Source organism: Gadus macrocephalus, chromosome 13 (assembly GCF_031168955.1).
Source record: "Gadus macrocephalus chromosome 13, ASM3116895v1".
Classification (NCBI taxonomy): domain Eukaryota; kingdom Metazoa; phylum Chordata; class Actinopteri; order Gadiformes; family Gadidae; genus Gadus; species Gadus macrocephalus.
In genome coordinates, this window is record NC_082394.1 from 14,312,297 (window position 1) to 14,334,514 (window position 22,218).

Below are 22,218 nucleotides of genomic sequence, written 5' to 3' on the forward strand. Positions count from 1 at the left end.
TGTTATGGGCGAGGCGTTCTTACTCAAGCCTCTAGTGTCCAACTTCTGTAGTGCACATGATTTGGACGTATGACCTGAGCTTTTGCAGGGATCACATGCTTTATCTTCGACGCATTTCCCAATTAAAAATGGATCGTGTCTAATTGGTCTGAAGTTAACCCATCGATCATTCTCCCGAATTTTGTGACGGTGATTTTCACAGCCTCTTTATACCTCAGTGCTAATGGGTTTAACACGAGTCACTCTAGCCACCACCTAATGTAAAAATTAAAATGAGTAGAAAATTAATTAAAACAAAATGGATTCTGATAACCAATGGCGTGGAAATGGATAAATGATTGACACGTTCAGAGAAAACACCCAACGAAAAAAGCTATTTGTCCTGCGTCCTAGGAGTCTCTCACACACACACGTTTGGTTTTCGCAGTAATTTATTGTAGAACATTAAAACATGTCACACAAACCCCTGACGGCAATGGGTGCACTGCGACCATCATCCAAACACAATCTTTGCAGTCATCCAGTTTTAATTTCATCGTCGTCGGCCATCACCCCACCTCATCCTCACACACTAATCTCATATATTTTATGCAAATTGTACAGAAACATCCGCTAATAGGTCAAGTACCAGGAGAGATGGCCTACATACCATGTGACACGTATGAATGCAAATAACTAGTATTCAATTCGATTTGCATGATAACAGATATATGTGATCCATCTTTACACACAGGACATTGTAAAAAAAATAGGAAGGAAGAACGAAGCAAGGACATTTTGAATACATCACCGATTGTCTCATCTGTCTGATACTAATTAATACCAATTATGTTAAATATTATTTTGCCATCTCGTTTCATTAATTATACCAGCATGTTTGAACACAAATGCAAACCATCAGACCAGTCATATCATGATTAAGTCCCATTAACACAGCATACAACAAATACAAATAAACAGGGCATCGCATGGCAATGAGAAAACACAGACATAGAAACGCAGTGGTAAGGTGAGGAATTCTTCTGGTCTAAATCTGTGTTGACAGGCCTGCTCAAACAGAATGCTTTTCTCTTTCCAACATACTTTCAGCTAGTGCAGGTAAATGTGAGGAAGACAACTAGGGACTTGCTTGTTTTAAATCAAGTGCAGGCAGCCAAGGCTGGTAGGAGTTTCGATTCCTGGCCATGTTTGACCCATCCTCCCCAAATATCAGAACCCCCCCCAACGCACACGCGCACACGCACACGCACACACACACTTTTGAAAGGCTTGTGAACAACAGATCTCTTTTGGCATGAAGGCCAAGCAGTGAGATATAAACAAAGCCTCAGAAAGATGTCATATTTAGTCACACTTTTTTTGTATGCAACACACAGTCATGTAGATGCCAATGACAGCCGGACTCTGCAGTTTTAATCAATTATCCAGCCACCTATGCTGCATGGAACAAACAAGGTTCGGCTGAATTTGCTGGTCTCAATTCACAAACTTTGAATAACGAGTACAATTTCACTTTTGTTAGCAATTGCAGTTTTGGATGGCCAACTACTGAGTGCTTCAGTATTACTAATGATAACAGCCCCATCACAAATCATAAATAGACCACATTGGGAAGCAGGTTAAACAGGCTGGAATGTACTTGAGTTCTACATCGATTCAAAGAGATACAGGGGTACTTCATGAGGAACCCAATCATACCTGAACCGATAACTAATCAATAGGTTACTCACAAGGAAAATCATATATCTTGGATAAATACTATGTTGACAGACATGCAACACCTAATTTCCACATCCCAAAATAGCAGCGTAGTTCTTGACCACTTTGCTCCCTTGAAACACACTCACACAAACTACACACACGAGTAGACGATGTGGGGAGCAAAAACAAAAAAAAAACAGAAAGAAAAGGTTAGAAAGTGAGAAATCTATTTAAGGACATTTCAGTTCAGTTCATTCAACTTGTCTTTTCTTCTTAAAATCTGACACGGATCACCATTGGTGAACACAAAGAACATACACTTGTAGCAGTAACCGTCACGCATGTCACTAACAACTACTGCACATCGAGGTGGTCGTAGCAAAAGGCTTGGGATACCGTGAACAAGTGACATCATTTTTCGTTGTTTTGGTAAAACATAATAATTTACGGTATACGCAGGCAGAAGTAAAGTGCCGACAGGTTTTGTCAAGCATACGTTGACTCGCTGGAACTGTGGCTACAAAAAAAAGCCTTGGGAAGAGGAGGATAAAAAGTTGCCGGTTGGACACGTTCCACGGACACAGCTAAAGCCCACTGCACAGCACAGAGACGAAGAGAAGACCCCGGAGTCCTTAGGCCTGGAGGTGGCAGGTAGACAGCCCGGGTCTCTCCAGCCAGGAGCCAGACTGGAGGAGCAAGACACAGGGGACTGACTGCTCAAGCTGGGCTTTGAACAAAGACAGCAGACCTTTCATTGGTCTAGCCCCCCCTCCCACCTTCAGTGGTGCCCCCTGCTTCGTAATTACAGCCCAGCCGTAAGTGTAGGCATGGGAAATTCCTAAAGGTCCCAGGAAACAACGACGTCATTAAAAGCAGCACTACGCGAAAAACAAACCAACACCAAAACCAAACACACTTCTTTACACACCCTGTTTAAACTATTTATTTTAAATCACTTCTTTTACCTCTACATATTTCTTAATTTTTTTAACAGATTTTCCTGAAAATTCCATTGGCGACACAACCAACTCTTTTGGCAGAGCGGATCATCAGCACGGGCGCTCTCGCAGGCATGTATGCATGTGCGCGTTGATGTGTGTGCGTGCGTGTGTGTGTGTGCGCGAGACCGTCTGCGTGCGTGCGTGCGTGCGTGGCCCTTAAAGGCGCACAGTGTTGATGCGCAGCGGCTGCACGTTCTTGCCGTTGGCGTGGCTCTGGCCCGGGCTGAAGTAGGGGAACACCTTGGCGGGGAACTTCTCCCGGTACGTGTACAGCCACGACATGTCGTCGGCGTTGTAGAACACCAGCAGGCCCTTGCCGCAGTCCAGGTACACGCCCACCTTCTCCAGCTTGGCCTTGACGTTGAGCCGCGTCCAGGGCTCCGTGCAGGCGCTGTACTGGTTGCCGTCGTGCATGACGATGCAGTAGAAGCCGCGGCTGGGCTGGATCTGGATGCTGCCCTTGCGGCTGACCGTCTCGCCGCACACGCCCATCATCCACTGGGTCTTCTCCGACACCATCACCTCCCAGTAGTGCACGCCGCCGGCGAAGCCCTCGGCGCCCAGCACCGACACCTCCACGTCGAAGCGCCGCGGCGAGTCCTGCAGTGGCTGCGGGTGGAGGTTGCCGTAGGCCACGATGGTGCAGTCGTCCGACAGGATGAGCCGCTGGTGGGCCGTGATGGGGTCCAGGGTCAACGCCGCCGGCACTGAGCGGGGGAGGGGTGAGAGGAGCATTTAGCCTGGATACCGCGGGGGGGCGGATCCGGGGTTAAAAAGAGTGGTGTTCAAAAGGTAAGGCCTGAAAATGTACTGAATGTGATCGTACGTTTGTGTTCATGAGGGGCTATGCGAGCAGCATGCATGCGTCTTGTCTTGTTAGCAAACTATTTCTACATGTTTCCAATGTCTGTTTCTTTTCACTGTGTAAGAAATGCTGGTAGGAGCGGAGAAGCGCTGGTATATTGTCCTCAGAATGCAGTTAGTACTTGTGATTCCGGTCCTTGTGTGTCGGATAAGCAAATGCTCTGTGTCTGTTGCAAGATAACGTCTCCTGACAGATGAAGCAGATATAGATATAGATAGCATAGATGCTGCTGGCAAGACGTTGCACCTCATAAACAAAAACATAAAAAATGTTATCAGGTTGCAAGTCAAAAGTGTACATGACGGAGTGGTAACAAAATAAAAATACATAAAAAAAAAAAAGGATAGAGCAACAGCATATTTGTTTTGGGTCCTGGGACAGAAATGACATGATTGAATTCACATCTGTACACTTCCTGTCTCTGCCTCTACATCCAACGGTGTAGCACTCCCACTGAGGAAGATGTTATTCCAGGGGAGCTGATGAGAGGGAGATGGGGGAGGGAAGCAGGGTTAATAGGTTTAGTGTACAGCAGCCAGCAGGAGGAGCACATGGCCAGTCTTGGCCTGGGGTGAGTGATGAGTGATGGCTTAATAGTGGGACACGCCCTGCCGACCAGCCTCTCCTGTTCCAGGAAATTGACACAAGAGAATCACTTTTGTGTGAGTGTGTGCACGGCTATAAGCAGCTCTTAACGTACTCTCGGATGTCAGTGCATGCATGTACTTTCACCCCTTCATTATGCATGACCCAACATCCAGCAACACAGGAGTGCCCTCCTGTCCGAGGGCCCGGTGCTGCTGCATCGCGTCCAGGTATCCCGACCGGTGCAGAGAGCCAGGGATGGAGACGGGTGGGGGAGACATGTCATGCTAGGTGATGGGGGGGGGGGGGGGGGTCTACCTGCCATCAACAAGCAAGCCTACACTACCACCCCCCACTTCTGTGGAGGTTTGGCCTCAGGTCATGCAAAACAATAGAGACCCGTTTCACACACACACACACACACACGTTCCTGGAAATACAATGGACTGAGGAATGATTTGGAACAAGAGAGGCCTTTCCCTGGAGGTCCACTTCCCCTTCATCTCCATGAGCAGGCAGAAATGGGAGTCCGACGGCAGCAGGCGGGGTGAGGTTGGTAGTCTGGCCGCCAGCCAGGGAGCAGGACAACGTCTCCCGGGGCCAATGACACGACCGGTGTGCCTTACGTTCCACTCATTACAGTTTCATTCTCCTGAGTGCCTCTTTGTTTCACACGTACACAAGTGTGCACAGCAGGAGCACACTTGCCAAAAAACAACCACTGCATCCGACGCCAGTGGTTGTTTTTTCTTGCCGTTAATGCTGCATGTGTGGCAGCGGCCTGAGCATTGACAGTGATCCGCCAAGACCCATCACGGAGAGGCATGATGGGAGGAATGCCTTTGTCTCGTCTCCCTGGCAGCGTCGGCTGATGGATCGGAACCAATTGTTCCATTTGGCAGCCAGGCAGGGGAGGCCCTGAAGCCGGGCCGTCTCACCCCCGGCTGGCCCTGGGCTACACAGGGGCCAATTGATTGAGGGGGGCGAGAGAGAGAGAGCGAGAGAGAGAGACTCCGCCACACAGAGAAAGTCATCTCTCCCTTCACTGCATTGGGCCATGCTGGGCCCGATGCCATTTCTCATCACAATTGTGTGAGTGAGAGCTCAAAAGCGTCTCTGAAATTTTAATACAAGCCAGGATTACTTCATGCCACACAAAAATACTTCATCCCAATCCAATGTAGGCTTCTGCTGGTGTGCGCTTCCATATCTTTTCCCCTTGTGCGACATCCTTGTCTGTCAGCCCTTCCACACCACATTCCACAGCTAATGCGTTTGCCGGACTCGTGTACGGTAGTGTTGCGGCGGGTGCAGTCATCCTATACCTGGAGAGATGTCCTGGAACAAGGACTTCCATATCGTGTACTGCAAGGGCCCCATGTACTTGGACGTGGGGAAGTCTTCGTACGTCAGGTTGGTCTCGTGGATCTTCCCCTTGATCCTAAGACAGAAAGAAACACGCCTCAATGTCATTCTCCACACAACTCAGCCCGACTTCTCCAGATGCTGTTTACCACAGCAGCCTTCCCTGTAGCTAAATCCCTTCCTCAGTCCCTCTCTCCCTCAGTCTCTCTCTCTCCCTCCGCCTCTCTGAGCCACGCTGCATCTGGCCTGATCCTCCCTCCGACAGCGAGGGGAGATTATTATGGGTGGGGAGGATGGGAGGAGAACTGTGATTACACCATCAGCTCCCCCTGACATGAATCCCATCACATGCTCCCACGGGAGCCCACGTAGATAGTGGGGAGGCAGGTGGTTAAGAGTCCTCAGAGCAACTAATAGGACGAAAGGATGGGCTTCTAAAAACGTACAGCGGCAGCCGAGGCAGCTGATCACTAGGCACAGCTAGAATTGTGTGAAGCAGTGTTGTGCAGATGTTTTGTACGGCGGTAGGAGCTTGAGGTGAACATCAATGGAGTCTTTTATGAATAAGAATGACTCACGGCTCCCTGTGTGCTTGTTTGGCTTTTACCTCAATGCCTACCTGAAATGTGATTTAAAACCCACTGTGACAGGAATGTGGAGATTTTATTGAATGTAGAGAGTAATCGTTATTATGCAGTTTCAACAGAAACTACAGTTTAGTGATTTTATACCTAAAATCTAAATCAATATTTCTTAACCTCTTAAATCTGTGCCGTGCCGGCAGGATTAATATATCATTGTTTAAACCAATAATATCACCTTTTCCACTGCCAATTCCATCACACCGGTCGCTTTTAAAAAGGGAAAAACAATGGCTATTCCGCAATCCACCACAGAGCTTTCTAAAAGATAGGAAGCCATTTTAATTGAACACCGCCTGAAAAATCCCAGTCTAGGTGGGTTAACAACCGATCCAAGGATCAGCCCAGGCTGTTGCTCATCTGCGCACCTTCTTCAAAATGTCAGTGGGCCTCTTTTGAGGAAGGAGGATTCTCCTGCCGCAACTGCAGCGTCACACTGATGACCTAAACCTTTTACATCCTACTGCAGCAGAGATGTCGATAGTCCACTATAGCTTATTAGCATAGCAGGTCTATGTTAATAGGGTGCCAATTGCTAGACATAAATGCTTTCAGTAGTCATGTTTCATTTTAATATTCCACTGTCATCCGCTTGCATTTTATTTATTATATACGTCAAAATAGGAATAGATTGCCTGTTGAACCAATGATTGTTTTCGTTTTTTTAATCAGCGTAGAATTTATTTGTGTACGTTGAGCCAGGCAAATCCTTGCTGATCCTTTGAAGGCTAAGATAGCAGACATTACCCTGAGGCCCACAGTAACATCAAGGCTATTTTAAGGGTGGATATTGCTCCGGGAGGACTGCCATCTTCACGCACATCTGCAACAAGCCTAACGGCTCAGTACAAGTCTCTGAGCACAGGTCCCGGAGTACAGGTCTCAGAGTACAGAGCCCACAGGTCCCTGAGCACAGGTCTCTCAGTCTTACAGGCCTCTCAGTCTTACAGGCCTCTCAGTCTTACAGGCCTCTCAGTCTTACAGGCCTCTCAGTCTTACAGGCCTCTCAGTCTTACAGGCCTCTCAGTCTTACAGGCCTCTCAGTCTTACAGGCCTCTCAGTCTTACAGGCCTCTCAGTCGTACAGGCCTCTCAGTCGTACAGGCCTCTCAGTCGTACAGGCCTCTCAGTCGTACAGGCCTCTCAGTCGTACAGGCCTCTCAGTCGTACAGGCCTCTCAGTCGTACAGGCCTCTCAGTCGTACAGGCCTCTCAGTCGTACAGGCCTCTCAGTCGTACAGGCCTCTCAGTCGTACAGGCCTCTCAGTCGTACAGGCCTCTCAGTCGTACAGGCCTCTCAGTCGTACAGGTCTCCGAGTCGTACAGATGTCCTCTTACACAGAGGTATTAAGGGACCATGGGGACCACGGATCATGTTTGGACAGAGGGAGTTGAGGTGGCGCACCTCTCAGACGTGGTGGCCACGCCTTCCAGGAAGTCGTGGCGCCCGCTCTCGTGGAGGCGCTCCTGCAGGATCTGGACGCCCTCCTTGACGTCGCGCAGCTGCTGGCTGTAGCGCTGGATCTTGTGCTCGATGTCGTCCAGCTTGCGCGCCGTGTCCATCTCCAGCTCCTCCAGCATGCTCTTCTGCCGCTCGCGCAGGAAGCGGTGGAGGCGCTCGAAGGCCTCGCCGATGGTGGCACGCAGGCTCTTGGCCGAGGACTGGATTGGAGGAGGAGAGAAAGAGAGGGGAGAGGTTTTACATTTAGGGCATTTATTTGGCAGAGGCTTTTATCCAAAGTGACATACAAGTGCCAAGCACTCATAATTGTTAGGTTAAACCCTTGCCTGTATACAACAATGATAGCTAGGATAAGATGCTACACAATGCTAAGTACCATTTTAAATGGTACTTAGTACCAATGGTACCATTTTAAACAGACAATAAGTGCGTACATTAAGTGCCAGGACATACAACGTACAATTAGTGCGAGAGAGGGGTGTGGGGCGGTAAGGGGGTAGGCTAGGGAGAGTGTAGGTGAGCTTCGAACATCTGAGTCTTTTGCAAAAAAAAAAAAAAAAAAGAGATAAGAGATAGAGAGAAGGTTTGGGGGTGTGTGCTCAATAGGGCTCTGCAAACTGTACGCCTTACTGAAATATCTGCATTGTGAAAGCAGCGCTATGTAATGTACAAGAATGCAGAGTGGGCAACTATGGAGGCACATGTGGAAAATAAATTACAACATGCCGAGGCCAAAAATAACTTTTTGTGGGGAATTCAGAGGGAGCGGGTAGAGAGAGGCGTTCATCAAGGCTGCAGGTAGACCTCTGTACACCACAATAATGGGGCTACTCGAGGGGTTTTAAGATGCACATGTAAAGATGCTGCTCCACGGCATCATATTGATTCCATATGGCAAGACTCACTTTCAGCGTGGCCCTGTGTAAACAAGGGAACCAACTCAGTATTTAGCTGACTCTGATGTGTCCATCGCTTGCAGTCAATCCCCCCCCCCCCACTCCCTGAACTGTGGGTCCAAATTAAAAAGCAATCACACAATAAAAAAACACAACTAGGGTTGTTCACTGAAAAAGATGGGGCAGCTGTTTATTTTTAAGTAAATATTGTTTCGTTATGGATCAAGCTGTTTTGGGTAATGAAGAGATGGTGCTATGAACTTCAAAAGACAGATACAATGACTTCCTTTGAGAGGGAGTCTTGAGTTGCAGCCAAAAGAGGAAAAAAATGGGGATGCTTGACATTAAAGGGAATTAATCATCTGATCAGCGTCTGTCTTGAAGCCAAACAAGACAGAGGGCTTAGAAGGGCAAGCTGTTTACCAGACTCCACTCAATTAAAATGACGGCACGGGCGACTTCAGTTCAGACTGAACATGAACTACAGCCCAACATGTAGGCCCAAAAGCTCTCAAGATGCGTTTCTAAAATGTGTCGGTGTGCTAAAGGAAACGGGCCGTTCTGTGCCAGTGGTTCCAGATTAGGCTTTCCGTGTCCCTCTGGTGTAGCGACTACGCCACGAATGTGTCGTTAGTATTCTGCACCACTAACCCCTAAAGAAATAAAAAAAGGTGGGGGGAAAAAAAGGAGAAAGTGTCATCTATTTCTGTCAAATAGCCTGTCTCCGGAGTCCTGGCTCAGCTCCCAGAGGGCAGGGAGATATTCTTATTCGTTGACAGCCAGGACATATAAAAATGGCTCCTTCCTCCACAGGCAGGGCAGCCAGGGAGGTAAGGGGGCCCTTGTCCCAGCTGTCTCCCCGGGTCAGGATTGATGGCTCGCTAATAGAAGGAAGAAGGTTGTGGTTTGGTGGTGCGTGCGTTCGTGTGCGTGCGTAAATTGTCAACTTTCATTAAGGGGATGACAATAATGGGACCACCATACAATGGTTTTGGTTCAGAGAATATCAGTAGCTGACCAAATCTGACCGCGTATCACTAAAATGTTATATTGCATAAGCCCTAATGGTCATGTACCCGTCTGTCTGTCTGTATGTCGCACACAGGAGCCGGTCTATCTGAACAGTTTGCTGTCTGGCCAGGCTGCACAAGGGAACCACGGATGTGGTGGTTGCCCACAGACACCATGAGACCAGCCTGTTCTGATGGGGAGAGAATCCCCCTGGGGTACTGGCACGTCAATGTTTTCCTTACTGAGTCCCTCTCAAGGCCGGCCAGAATAACCAACACTGCAGCACTGGTTGCCTGGTGTTGTAGAGAAGCTTGCCTCTGGATAGGAAAGTAGTCAGAGACAGGTCAATGGGATGAAAGAGAGGGAGTATGACGTGTAGTATAGGTCAAGATATCGGCTTTGAACCTGGGACGCTACGATCGCATAGCCTATGTGGTCAGAGCATCAGTGGGTCGAGCCGACCCCTCAACATACATTTGAACGCGAGGGTGTATCGTTAAACCCTTTTCATTTCAAAGAGGAAGAATAACACAATTCCATTTCAACTACTCAAAAGACCCTCCATAAACTGCATGTACAGTAGGTTGACATGCCTTCCCCATTACAAGATGGACACAATGTGAACGCTGAACGTCTGCAACCTGTGAGACTGCAGCAGTTCTGGCAGCGAGGACTGAATGCACCAGGATAGTGTCTGGTCAGCTCCCCTAAACACAAAGGGAGCCCAGACTTTCCAATGCCGAGCATCTTTTTATGTGCGCACACACAATTTTACCCCACACAAAATAAAATGATGCACCCCCATAATGAGATGGATTGATTCAATGTCAGCGGACAGGTCTGGCTTCCTATTGGTTGGCTGGTGTACTGCAGCAGTGTCCACAGAGACTGACCACACAGGAGCAGGGCTATGGTGACATAGGTAGAGCTGAGCAGGAGGAGGGGAGGAAGAGCCAGAGAGAGAGCGAGAGCAGGAGCGAAACAGAGTGAGAAAATAAGAAAGAATGAGAATAAAAAGAGAGCAGATGCACTCCAGAATGACAAATACCACTGACGGCAGAATCAGCCAGCAGCCGCCCTTGCTCTGTGGTTTCAGTGTCGCTACAGGAGAACGATAAGATCTGCGGCTGAGAAATGCGTGCCCGTGTGCGTGCATGTGCATGCGTATGTGCATGCGTGTGTGTGTTTACGTGCGTGTGTTTGCGTGTGTGCCCTTTTATGTGCATGCGAGTGTGCGTGTGCGCCCTGTGTGTGTGTACACATGCGTGGGTGTTAAGGGGCATTGCAAGAGGCTGCCACGTATTGACTGGAGGCTCACTCTCTCTGCTGATTAAAACAAGAAGTACAGATTAAAGACCCGCTCGATAGACCAATTTTCAGATTTGTGCGGGGAGATGGAGGGAGAGAGTGATTAAAAAGGCTGCATTGGAAACGTCTCACTCTATATTCCCACCCCATCACAGCAATTTGTGAGTCAGCCGTCAAGCGGCTCTCTCAGAGAGAGGATTGTTGTTTAGGTAGTGTTTTTCCCAGGGAGAAACCTGATTGCTTATTTCTGGTAATACCTTGCTCCTCTGCAGCGCTCCGGCTGATGCCCGCCCACCCATCCATCTATCCAGGTCTACAGTGTGACGGGCTCCCTTCTAATACCCGGCCCCAGATACGGGGTGTCGCTGTGGGGAGGGCTTGGCAACCACGTGCTCTCCCATCAACCCGGCGGCACCGCCTGGGAGCGTATATTAAACGGCTAAACGAGTGGAACATCCCGCCTGCGAGCCGTCGAGCCGCTCCGGCGCCGACGGAAGAGGGGGGGGGGGCGGGTACCTTGGTCTCGGTGAGTTGTCTCTGGAGCAGCTGCAGGGCCTCGGTGTGTCCTCGCTCGCTGTCCTGGAGGGTGGCCAGCTGCTCCTTCATCTCCCTCTGCAAGACACAAAGCGCACACAGAGAACACCGAGTCAGCATCTGGCACCGACGCGCGGCCCCGCCGTCCCCTCCTTACATACACAATGACGCCCTGGCCGCGCTGTGCTCCGTGAGTGACCTCCATTCATTATCAGCTTCACAATCTCAAAAACGTAATACAATACAGAGAAAAAATCTCCATAGCATAGTGGGGGGCGGCAGTAGCTCAGGAGTTAGAGCAGCTTGGCTGGTAACCGCGAGGTTGCCCGAGTGTCGAGGTGTCCCTGAGCAAGGCACCTAACCCTTAATGCTCTGACGAGTTGGCTGTCGCCTTGCGTGGCTTACACTGCCGTCTGTGTGTGCACGTGTGCATGAATGGGTGAATGTTAGGAAGTATTGATAACGCTTTGGATGAAAGCGCTATATAAATGCCGTCCCTTAAACATTTACCATAGCAAAGGGTCATACACGCACGCAGGTGTGAGAGACGTCTTTCTCTGCAGATCATTTGTGCTGTAATGGGAGGTCAACAGACTCCCCAGGGACTCTTGAAGGTTGCCCTCCTCCAGGAGATCAGAGGCACTGCGGCGCCGCGGGAGGGGGGGGTCCCTCTGATACCTTCCAGCTAACAGGCTCCTATGGACTTATTGATCAAGGTGAGATCTATTTAGAGATGCGCCAGCAGCCCAGCGGTCGCGTCCCCAACCCTGATATTAACAGGCTGAGGTACCCCGGGGAGAGGGCAGGGGCCCACAGAGAATCCACAGATCGGTTTCTTTTCTGGGTGGGTTGCAGTAGCCACACCTGGTGTTAGCATGTACCTCCAGATGCATGGCTGCTGCAATGCAGCGATGGGATTATACTTATCCCGCTCCGTATGCAAATGATTGCATTATGTTTTCACACTCTTTATTACGGTTCTTCCTCCAAGTTGACTAATAGCTGCATGTTGGATATCCGAAGGCAACCGGGCTCTGCAGCAGCTCAACCACCGGATGAGGGCTTTACTTCTCATTTAAAATGGATGACAGCCGTCAAACACAAACGCAGGTAGACCTATACATTATTCAAAGAGTAGTGGTAGGTTATCATGATGTGGTTGGACACGAATGTGACCATGGAAGTTCCCAAAGCGTTACATTTGAATTTAGATTTTTAACGAGAGGCATGGAATGAACAGGGTCAGACACAGCGCGTCGTCATCCAGCAGAGGCCGGTAGAACGAGTCTCCGGTTGCGCCAGGTAGCTGGGGTAGTCTGCTGTCACATCAAGAGAATCTCCCTCTAGGTGCCCCCCCGGGCTCTTATAGGTGCCTTCTGATGTCCGGGCTCAGCACAGCGGCGCCCATGCAGGCCCTGCAAGAAAACGGGCCACTGAACACAACTTTTAAGTGCAGCCTGACCCATTTGATTCCAGGGCTTGAATGTTGACGTGTAGCCTCGCTGAGTGACTGACTGAGCTCTGGCAGTTGGCGTCTCGCATGTAGCGTTTAGCTCGGGGACATTTGAATGGAGGATGTGCAACACAGGTTGGCACCTTTACCTTTATAGTTTCAAGACAGAACTTGTTAATCGCTATCTTATCCGCCTAGCCTTCTGGATCAACCAGGGACACCCTTACAGACAACTAGTGTTGAACGGCCTTTCTCCAAATCAATTTATTCACCAAAATCATCACAAACCCTAACCCCATCCAATTCTATTTGAACTGAAGAAATTTAAATGCGACCTAAAAGGTGGTATTGGCAGTGGTTGGGGTAATCAAGTGCCATTCGAGTTAATGTCTATAAGTTACATGAAACGGTTTCTTCGATTAGAAATTATGCATAATGCAATGTCCAGCGAAAACATGTGCTGTTGAAGAAAGATGCCCTGTTAGTTTCTCAAGGACAGAGCACAAGGAAAAATAATGGTCCAGCGTATGGGTGGGGAAGTATGACTTTACATGCTAATATTACAGAGACAGCGACCAAGACAGAGAGAGAGAAATAGACAGATACAGAGAAAGATAGATACAGAGAGACAGAGACTGATAGAAACAGACCGAAAGACAGAGAAACATACGGATACAGAGAGAGAGTGCAGTGTGGAGAATGCAGGAGAATGTGAAGACTCGCCACAGATCACGGCTCCTGTCTGCACGAGGTGATGGAATGCTCCCATGGTTTAAGATAGACATGTCCTGGCACACTGGCAGAGAACACATGCTGCTCTTCTGCGGCATTCAATCTCCGATAAGATCGTCCTGGAAAAAGCCTGCTCAGATATTGGTTTCACTTTCACTACAGCGTGGGGGGGGGGGGGGGGGGGGGGGGTTGCTTTGTTAAGATGACAAATAGTTAGTAACCTTTTGTCGGAGAGAGATAAGTGTTTATTGAATTTGAAACATCTTTCGAATCTACATTAGGTATAGATACTTCTCTAAATCACAGCGGAAAGGACAATATAAATGACAATTACATGTATAGTGCAAGCAATTTAACCATAGTGGAAATATAGTGTGTTGTATGGGGTGATCTTTAAAAATAATGGGGCCATTTTCATGAATTTATTGCGACTCTGGGAGCCATTGCTAATACTTAATATAAACCATAGCAAAGCTGCATCGCAGGCCCACCAACCTTCATTATGTGGCATCACAATGAAGGAGGGGGCGGTCTAAACTCGACCTAACCCACCTCATCAGGGGGCTCCGAGTGTAGGTGGAGTGCTCCGCCCCGCCGTCTCATCCGACGAACCGTGTTCTGATCTGACATTTCTGCAGAGCGTCCCGCTGCAGGGTACACAGCTGTGGCATTCTAAACCTCAAGACTCCATCCATCCACACACACACACACACACACACACACACACACACACACACACACACACACACACACACACACACACACACACACACACACACACACACACACACACACACACACACACACACACACACACACACACACACACACACACACACACACACACACACACACACACACACACACACACACACACACACCTATTCTTCCCGTTGCAAAAGAAAAAAATCCTTGATTTTCTTCAAATATTCATTCACGGCTTAAAATTCCCCAACATTCCTCACAGCTGCGAGCTTTATTAAATTCAGCAGCTCATTGAGGAGGTAAAGGAGGGATATTGGCTGCAAACTGCCAGCCCTGATATAGACGAGAAGCACACAACATGCTGCCTGAGAAATGAAAAGCCTCAAATCTCTCCCACACACCCACCTCTAGAAAAACTCTCGTCAAAGGCCACGCTCAAGGTTTTCTGAATAGGTAACCTCCTGTGTGTGTAGAATTGGAAATATTCCCCCCGAGTCAAAATAAATAAATAATGCAAACCCACCACAGAATTCACTTGCTTATCACAGGGTTACCCAACCTGTCGGCAGGAGCCTTAACTCACTCAACACCCTGTGAGTGTCTTTCACAAGCACAGTAAAGCCTGACCTTCCATAGGCCCGGAGCGTGATAGTGTCAGGAGCCGTAGACTGGGAGGTGATGATGGTGGGCTGGGAGCCAGCTGCAGAGCCGCCTCCGCTAACCTGGCTTTATTGCCTTATTGTCATTCAGTCGACCGTACTCACACCACCCACTTACCCGGGGACAGGACTCACCACCGGGATGACAAAGGCCTACCGCAAGTCAAGGACCACACACACACACACACACACACACACACACGTATAGAATGTGGATTTGTCGGTCATTCCAGGTGTCAGATAGAGAGTGAACAACTCAAGCTAATAGGATAACAAAGATACAGGAAGAACATGGAGATAGACAAGAGTATGTATTGTATATACTTAAAAGTTGCATAGACAATGTATTCAATTAATTTAGCTTTATTAGTGAAGATACATCGAGATCGTGCTCCGATTTCCTTATTTCAGTGGATTGGAGCTAACCCAGCATGGAGCATGAGTTCCCAAACAGGCAGAGAATGTAATACAAACAGCACGCAGAGAAAACTAGAGATTAAAGTCTATGTGCTGACAGACTCTAATCTCCCACTGAAATCTCCATACACAGTGGCTTGTTTTCTAATAAGACTAAGCCAATGTACACACACACACACACACACACACACACACACACACACACACACACACACACACACACACACACACACACACACACACACACACACACACACACACACACACACGTGGGGGACGCAGCTGAAATCCGGCCTGTGCATGGTCATGGCAATTCGAGGGGCAAGATTTATTTTCTTTAACATTTAATGCCGACTGAGCTGACACCAGACCATCACTACCCAGAGTGAATGAACCAAGATGAATAATCAGGCTCAGTAACATTCTTAAGTTGTGGAGGAAGGGTTTGTGTGAGGCCATGCACGGGACGGAATAAATGTATATAGCTGTATTAGTCCTCGGTTATTGTCCTTACCGGCTGGCTTGCTTTTACAGTGAAGCAAACTGTGTCTTACTGGACTGGAATCTAAAATGCCAGCCACCGTTGGGAGTTTAAGCTTAATATTGACATGACTTTCCTAAACAGTTGTTAACATCGTGCGCATGTCCTCATTTGAATGGATGAAAGTCAAATGCTGAGTCAAACAAGTAGCAGAAAAAACACATTTCCTAAAAACACATTTCCATGTGCATTTTATAGGGAGCATGGGGGCACTGTGTTTAGGTAAGCCTTTGGCCGAATGGGGGGGGGTACATTCAATGGTTCTGGACCTGAGGCAATCACCTCCTCACGGGGACCAGGGCAAACATGAAAACAAAATGAGTTTACACAGGGAAATGTGCCAGTGTGCGCTAATGGAGAGGACCCTTGGAGCAGCGCCGGAGCTGTGCTACCCACCACCCCAGAGCAGCTCAGGGCCTATTGCCCCAGCATCCGCCCAGAGCTCTGGGTAGAATGATGCTGATGCTGCTGCAGCAGCTGCCATCAGACCGGCCCACAGAGAGCAGAGCCGGAGGCAGCCACCTGAGCCCAACCAAGGCCACAGCCCTCTCTGCCGGTAGGCCTCCGTTCGTTCGGGGAAGAGAAGTACAGCTGCTTTCTAACATATGTCAGTTTCTACAAGAACTCTAGCGATCACGGAGTAACTCCAAGGTTGGTAATATACATGTTTAATTATTAATCCCCACTCATGCAACTCTGCAGAGCTGATTTATTATTTTTGTCCCCCCGCCTCAGTAAATATTAACCAGGGTTGATCCTCTAACAGGCAACAAGCCACTATGATATAGTATATGCTCAACTTGATATTACCACGACTTAAAAAAGTGAAAGCATTTATATGGGACTTCCTAGCATATCTAATGCATTAAAGATAGCTACTCAGAATGAATGGGGATGCGATGGAATATATTTACGCTGACAAAAATCACAGACGACATAGTCTCTTGATGTAGATATATGTTCACTACATGCCTGGTATGAATCAGTGAAGCTAGCAGGTCGATCTTCAAAACAAAATAATTGGTTCATGGTAACCGCTGTGATGGAAGTGAAGGGAACTCAACGATAACGAACCCGCCGCCCAATGTAAGGAACTACATGCGAATCATCAGCATATCTTCAAATGCATATTGATACCCCAGAAAATGGGTTAAAATAACTTAAACGTGCAATATCTGTGACCCAGAAACTAAAAGAAAAAAGTGTAAAAATACAGAATATTGGGTCATAAATGAGGCACGGTTCTTTTGGAAACTGTATGCTTCCTAAAACTATACAGCAGTCGGTTGCCTGCACAAGAAGCAGCAGAAGAAGCAACTGTCTGACAGTCGGCTAATGTTAATCAACACTAACGATACAACCGCAGACTCTTGTGTCTAAACAAGGCCTATATGCTCGGGTACAGTTGAACCGCAGCACGGTAATAGAATACATTTGATGTGGCAAGGTACCCAATCTTAAGTTGTACCCCTTTACTTTTTAGGTGTTCTCAAAAATATAAGTATAATTGAATGACATTGACTATGTCCTCATCAAATATCAGTACAGCTGAATAGGAAGAACTATCCAAAGCAAGCTCTATTGGAAGCCCCCTCAATGTACATTCGATAGGCAGAGCATCACTGCCACAGGTCTACACAGACATTTCTGTTGACAGGCGATGGTAGAACTACAAGGTTACAAATGCGCCCAAAAAATCTCTTTCGACCAAGTATGAGATTTGGTGGCCTTGATGTTTGTCATTCCATTCTTGTAGCCGACAAGGCAGCTGGATCAGGTAGAACCAAAGAAGCTGAAGAGCCCAAATAACACACTGAAAGCACAAGGGATTATCATTGATTAAGCCGGATTGCTTTCCAGATAACGTGGAACAGTAACACGAAGCATGTATACGACCAATGAATAAACCAATGGCAACGTGGCAAAAAAATAAATAAAAAAGGGGAAGCACAAATATATTTCATTTGGTGGGACCAAGGTGTAGCCCCAGGTGGTGCATGGTAATTAATTATTATGATTAAAACGACATTGAAAACGACGACAGCTGTCTGAGCTTATAATGAAGTGCGGCCCGGGAGCTTGTGGATATTAACAGCAGACATCAAGGCACTGTATAAGCCCCTCTGAAAGGAACCACCGCCTCACTGCCACCGGCCAGCCCCGGCCGCAGAAATGTAGGCCATGTCACGTAAATGATGAATGTTACCAACGTCCCGCTCCGCGCTCTAGAACAGCGAAGGACAGGGAGGGAGGTCGTGGTGTCCTCGCAAGAACCTGCACCGCGGAGCGCTTCCACTCCGTTCTGCTGCTCTGTGATGCTCCGGGGGGCACACATGCGTGTGCTGCAAAAACAATGAGAACATGCACTCAGGGATGTGGTACAGCGGCAGGGGGTTGTCGGACCATTAGCACAGCAGTCCGCCGAGGTCAGGGGACGTGGGACCCACGGAGAGCCACCAGGATTTAAAATGACAGCCGGGTCACTCAGGTCCCGCGGTACATTTAATAATTAGGGAAGAACAAGCCCCGAGATGTGGCATTGGTATGAGCCCATGTGAGGGGCTTAATGAAAATGAGGTAAGCAGGGGGGACTTGTTGCATGGGCACAGAGGAAGGCAGCCGCTTACTGAATCTCTTACAGCTTTCATAGCCACTCCTTCCAAGTGGAGCCGAAAGCGAGGGAGGTTTCACCAGCAGTATCCAGACCTACGAACACGTCTCCAAGACGCCATTAATCATAAGGGGGTCCGTTGCTAGGCCTGAAACACGGGGGGGGGGGGGGGGGGGGGGACATGCATCATCCCTACAGGCAGCTGATAAAAGAGGAATTTAGGGGCGACGGTGGGCTGGAATTTGTTCATCTTGTATTACATATTAGGTTTGTACAGAGCAGCTCTCGGTGCATCACTTTTGTAATCACTAAATAAAGTGGTCAACAGCTCAAGGCTATAAGTAGAGAAGGAGATAATTCAGGTAAACTTCCAGCCAAACCTTAAACCTCTGAATTTAGCCTGCACACCATCACAACACGGCTTGTTGAAATAGCACACATGAAGGTTTGTTATTTCAGCTAACACAGTCCAAACATGACCCTCAGATCTGCTTGACTGTAGGGAGAGGATCACATAAGCCCAAAACCTGGCCATGTCATCTTTATTGAAGAACGCCCTCTAGGATTATGCAATCCTTGGAAAGTCAACAAGTTGTTTATTGGAAAAAGAGAAAACATGACTGATTCTGATTCATGATTCATACCCACCACCTCATAGAAGACATGTCCCCCGAGGACCAATTGGGAGTCGAATAGCTCTCTCTGTCAACCTTTTACATTTGGCACACTGAAAAATCAATAGGACATGCTCCGGTGTGGGTGCGTGCGTCTCTATGAACACTTGGCCGGTATTCAGCCTCACTAGCCGGCCAAATAAAATGTCTGCATCAACTTTTATCTCAATCCCTCGAGTGAGGGACAATGCTGCTAAATTAAATATTTGGATTGTAAGATTTCCCCTCATATGGTACACAAACATATTATTACGGACCGACAACAGTCATTGCTGATTCTTGCTCAGTCATCCACGCATTACTATTCAATTATACATCTAGGGCTGTGCCAGCAACCAAGCCAAAAAAAGCTAGTAAAATATAAACAAAGGAGCAGAACTGGTAGGTGACAATTCCCTGGGAACGCGTGGTTCCACTCCAACATGACGGAAACCAGATGAAACGGCCACGATATCCCATGAGACACTGCAGGGCTTCAACTGTTTAAACCTGGTTCGTATGAACAAATAGTATTGGTTTGTGAATTTGGACCTAGTACGTATGTCATCGTGTTTACCCTGCTCAGGAACATTACACAATACAAGTTCAAATGATTAAATGACTGCACAGCCATGTGCCTTTCTTCTACCAAGATGTTATTATTATTATTTATCTCAATGTTTTTGGATCCAATGGTCTTCAGGTCTTTAGCTTAAGCTAGAAAACACATCAATGAGATTGCATTGAGAAAGCATGTAAATGCATTACCTGATTTTTGTTATGTCTTTTCTAATGATCATCAATATTATAACTTTTTACCTGTGTTAATGTAATTAGGTCCTTTTGATTGGGTTTCATTTATAGCACATGGGATACCTAATTAAATATAAGATTATAATAACAACTTAAGTTTAAACTTCTAATAGTAATCCTATGCAGGTGATGTCTGGTTGGAGTCCACACAGAAATGGTTGTGCAGGAGCCAATGCTTTGAAAGAGGGCAGGGAAAGTCAGACTTCCTACAGGATGCTTATCAATATGAGGCAACCCAACATGAAGACACGTGGAGGCATAGAAAGGCAGTAAAACCAAAAACAACACACATTCTTCAAAATTCCTTGCGTCTCCTCTTGCTGCCGTTGAGCAGGCTACTTGAAGGGTGTGATTTAAGTCCCGCTGATGGGAAGCACTAAAAGAAGACTCTTATCAGCAGCACGTCTAATTAATTCATCTGCAGCGAATCATGGAAACAGGGAATTACAAGTGATTATATGGGCCGGAACTGGCCCCTCTCCCTGGACCGTGGAACAATGCTCTTTAATCTGGTCTAATACCCCCAGCTAATCAGGGAAGACAGTTGTAGACGGAGTAACAAGTCCAATGGACCGGCTATGCAGAGCCAATCAGAATGATTAGAATCTAACCTGCATGACAGAACAGGCAGCCACGGAAAACTACAAGGCAATGAAAATGTGAACCACAAATAAAAAAGGTGGAATGACAAATTGACTTAAATTGCTAATATTCTCTGTGGATTACCATCCTGTAATACATTATATATATATATATATATATTTTTTTTTTTTTTTAATCTTTTGTTGATGATCCTAACATAACTTGAATGGTATGTCATATCCAACCAGTTGGCAATGTACTGGGGCAGAGTTATCTAACAAGAGGGAAGCCAGAGCCTTGTCCCTGCCAGGGCAAAATGAAAATCAGTTATTTGCAATTAATCATGTATGCTAATCATGTATTAATAGGTATATTTTTGGAAAGTAAGGTTAGACTTTGTAGATGACATCTCCAATGTCAATCTGCGATCAAAGAGTTATTTATTCACATTTGGAATACCAGTTGGTATGTAGTCTTCATGGAAACCAAGATCAGAGGTCTGTTTACATTACTACTGGTGCAGGTCACCAGTAACAGGCTGAATAAAAGTACACAAGAAAAGCCATCACGAGCTGCAGCCCTACTTCCACTTTCGTTTATGATCACGATGACCTAGAAAGCCCTCATCTCCGCCTCCCTGGCCTGCCTAGACCAGTTCTCTTTAGCAAACATGGCAACCCCACAGGTGGAACAGCTTGAAACGGCTCCATTGTTGTCATTAAAAAGGGTACAATGCGCTCTAAAAGGGGGATGAGTCATCGCACGGTTTACAGATCTTGCGAGCGTTCAATGATGTTCAATGGCGTCGCCTGGTTGGAATATTGATCTTCGCATACACAATAGAACAAGAACGGAGAGAGATGGAAAATAATTGGTTCGCTGAAGTTATGGAGAAAAACAGGCAGATCAATTAAAAGAGTCATGCAACCATGTAGTCAACGCAGAATAAAAAGGATGATAAAAACCGGTTGTATTGCACCACAGTACTACAGTACTACCACAGAATATGATTTACCAAACATTAACAACCGGAGGTCATCAAATCTATCTATGGAGCACAAAATAACGTAGAATTGCAACGGCACGGGGGACTATAGGTTGTTTTCTGTGTTGTGATGTGTCCACAAACAGGGGAGGGAAGGGTGGCACAAGGGACTTTTAGCAGTACCTAGGCCAGTCCTTTCCTGTCTGGAACGCCCCAGGAGATAGCGGCAGCAGTGCCACCAACACCAACACCACCACTGCATCTTCCCAGAAGGGGGTAGAAAATGGATGAACTCCCTTTTAATAGAACATGACACATCTGCATTTCCCCACAGCTCTGTTTATGCATGCACTCCCTGCCTCGCCACGTTGGCTGACCGGCGAGATGGCTTTACTCATTTGGTAGTCGGCGCACACGTGTATGCGTGTGTGGGAAATAAATGTGTGTGAGAGCTTCGTCATTGGCATTCAACGATGCACATACCTTATGAATTAGAAGGAGATTAAAATAAAAGAATAGACAGGCCAAGAGTGCAAAGTGGAGAGGAACGGAGCGGCTGGGGGATGGTGACCAGGGCCCACACCACGGAAGAGAAAGCATCCGTAGCTGCCCTTGAAGTTGTCCTTTGAGCAGCAGCAAGGTCCCCGTGTGCTGAGGACAGACCAGCAGGAAACTGTGTGGGTGGAGCTCTGACCGAGAG

General features: G+C 47.4%; 1 protein-coding gene across 3 annotated transcripts in view; it reads right to left on the minus strand.

The window, feature by feature from the left end:
• Positions 1 to 413: 413 nt before the first annotated feature.
• trim62.1 (tripartite motif containing 62, tandem duplicate 1) overlaps positions 414 to 22,218 on the minus strand; it is a 28,437-nt gene continuing 6,632 nt past the window's right edge. For 2 of the 3 annotated variants that reach the window (XM_060070205.1, XM_060070204.1), the window contains exons 3-6: positions 11,350 to 11,445; positions 7,562 to 7,818; positions 5,478 to 5,593; positions 414 to 3,409 (exon numbers count right to left, since the gene is read on the minus strand). In XM_060070205.1, the coding sequence (XP_059926188.1) occupies positions 2,859 to 3,409; positions 5,478 to 5,593; positions 7,562 to 7,818; positions 11,350 to 11,445 (1,020 nt within the window). In that variant the 3' untranslated portion in view covers positions 414 to 2,858. Of the gene's footprint in view, positions 3,410 to 5,477; positions 5,594 to 7,561; positions 7,819 to 11,349; positions 11,446 to 14,104; positions 15,021 to 22,218 lie in introns of those variants that run through there. The other variant, XM_060070206.1, reaches the window with a different exon arrangement.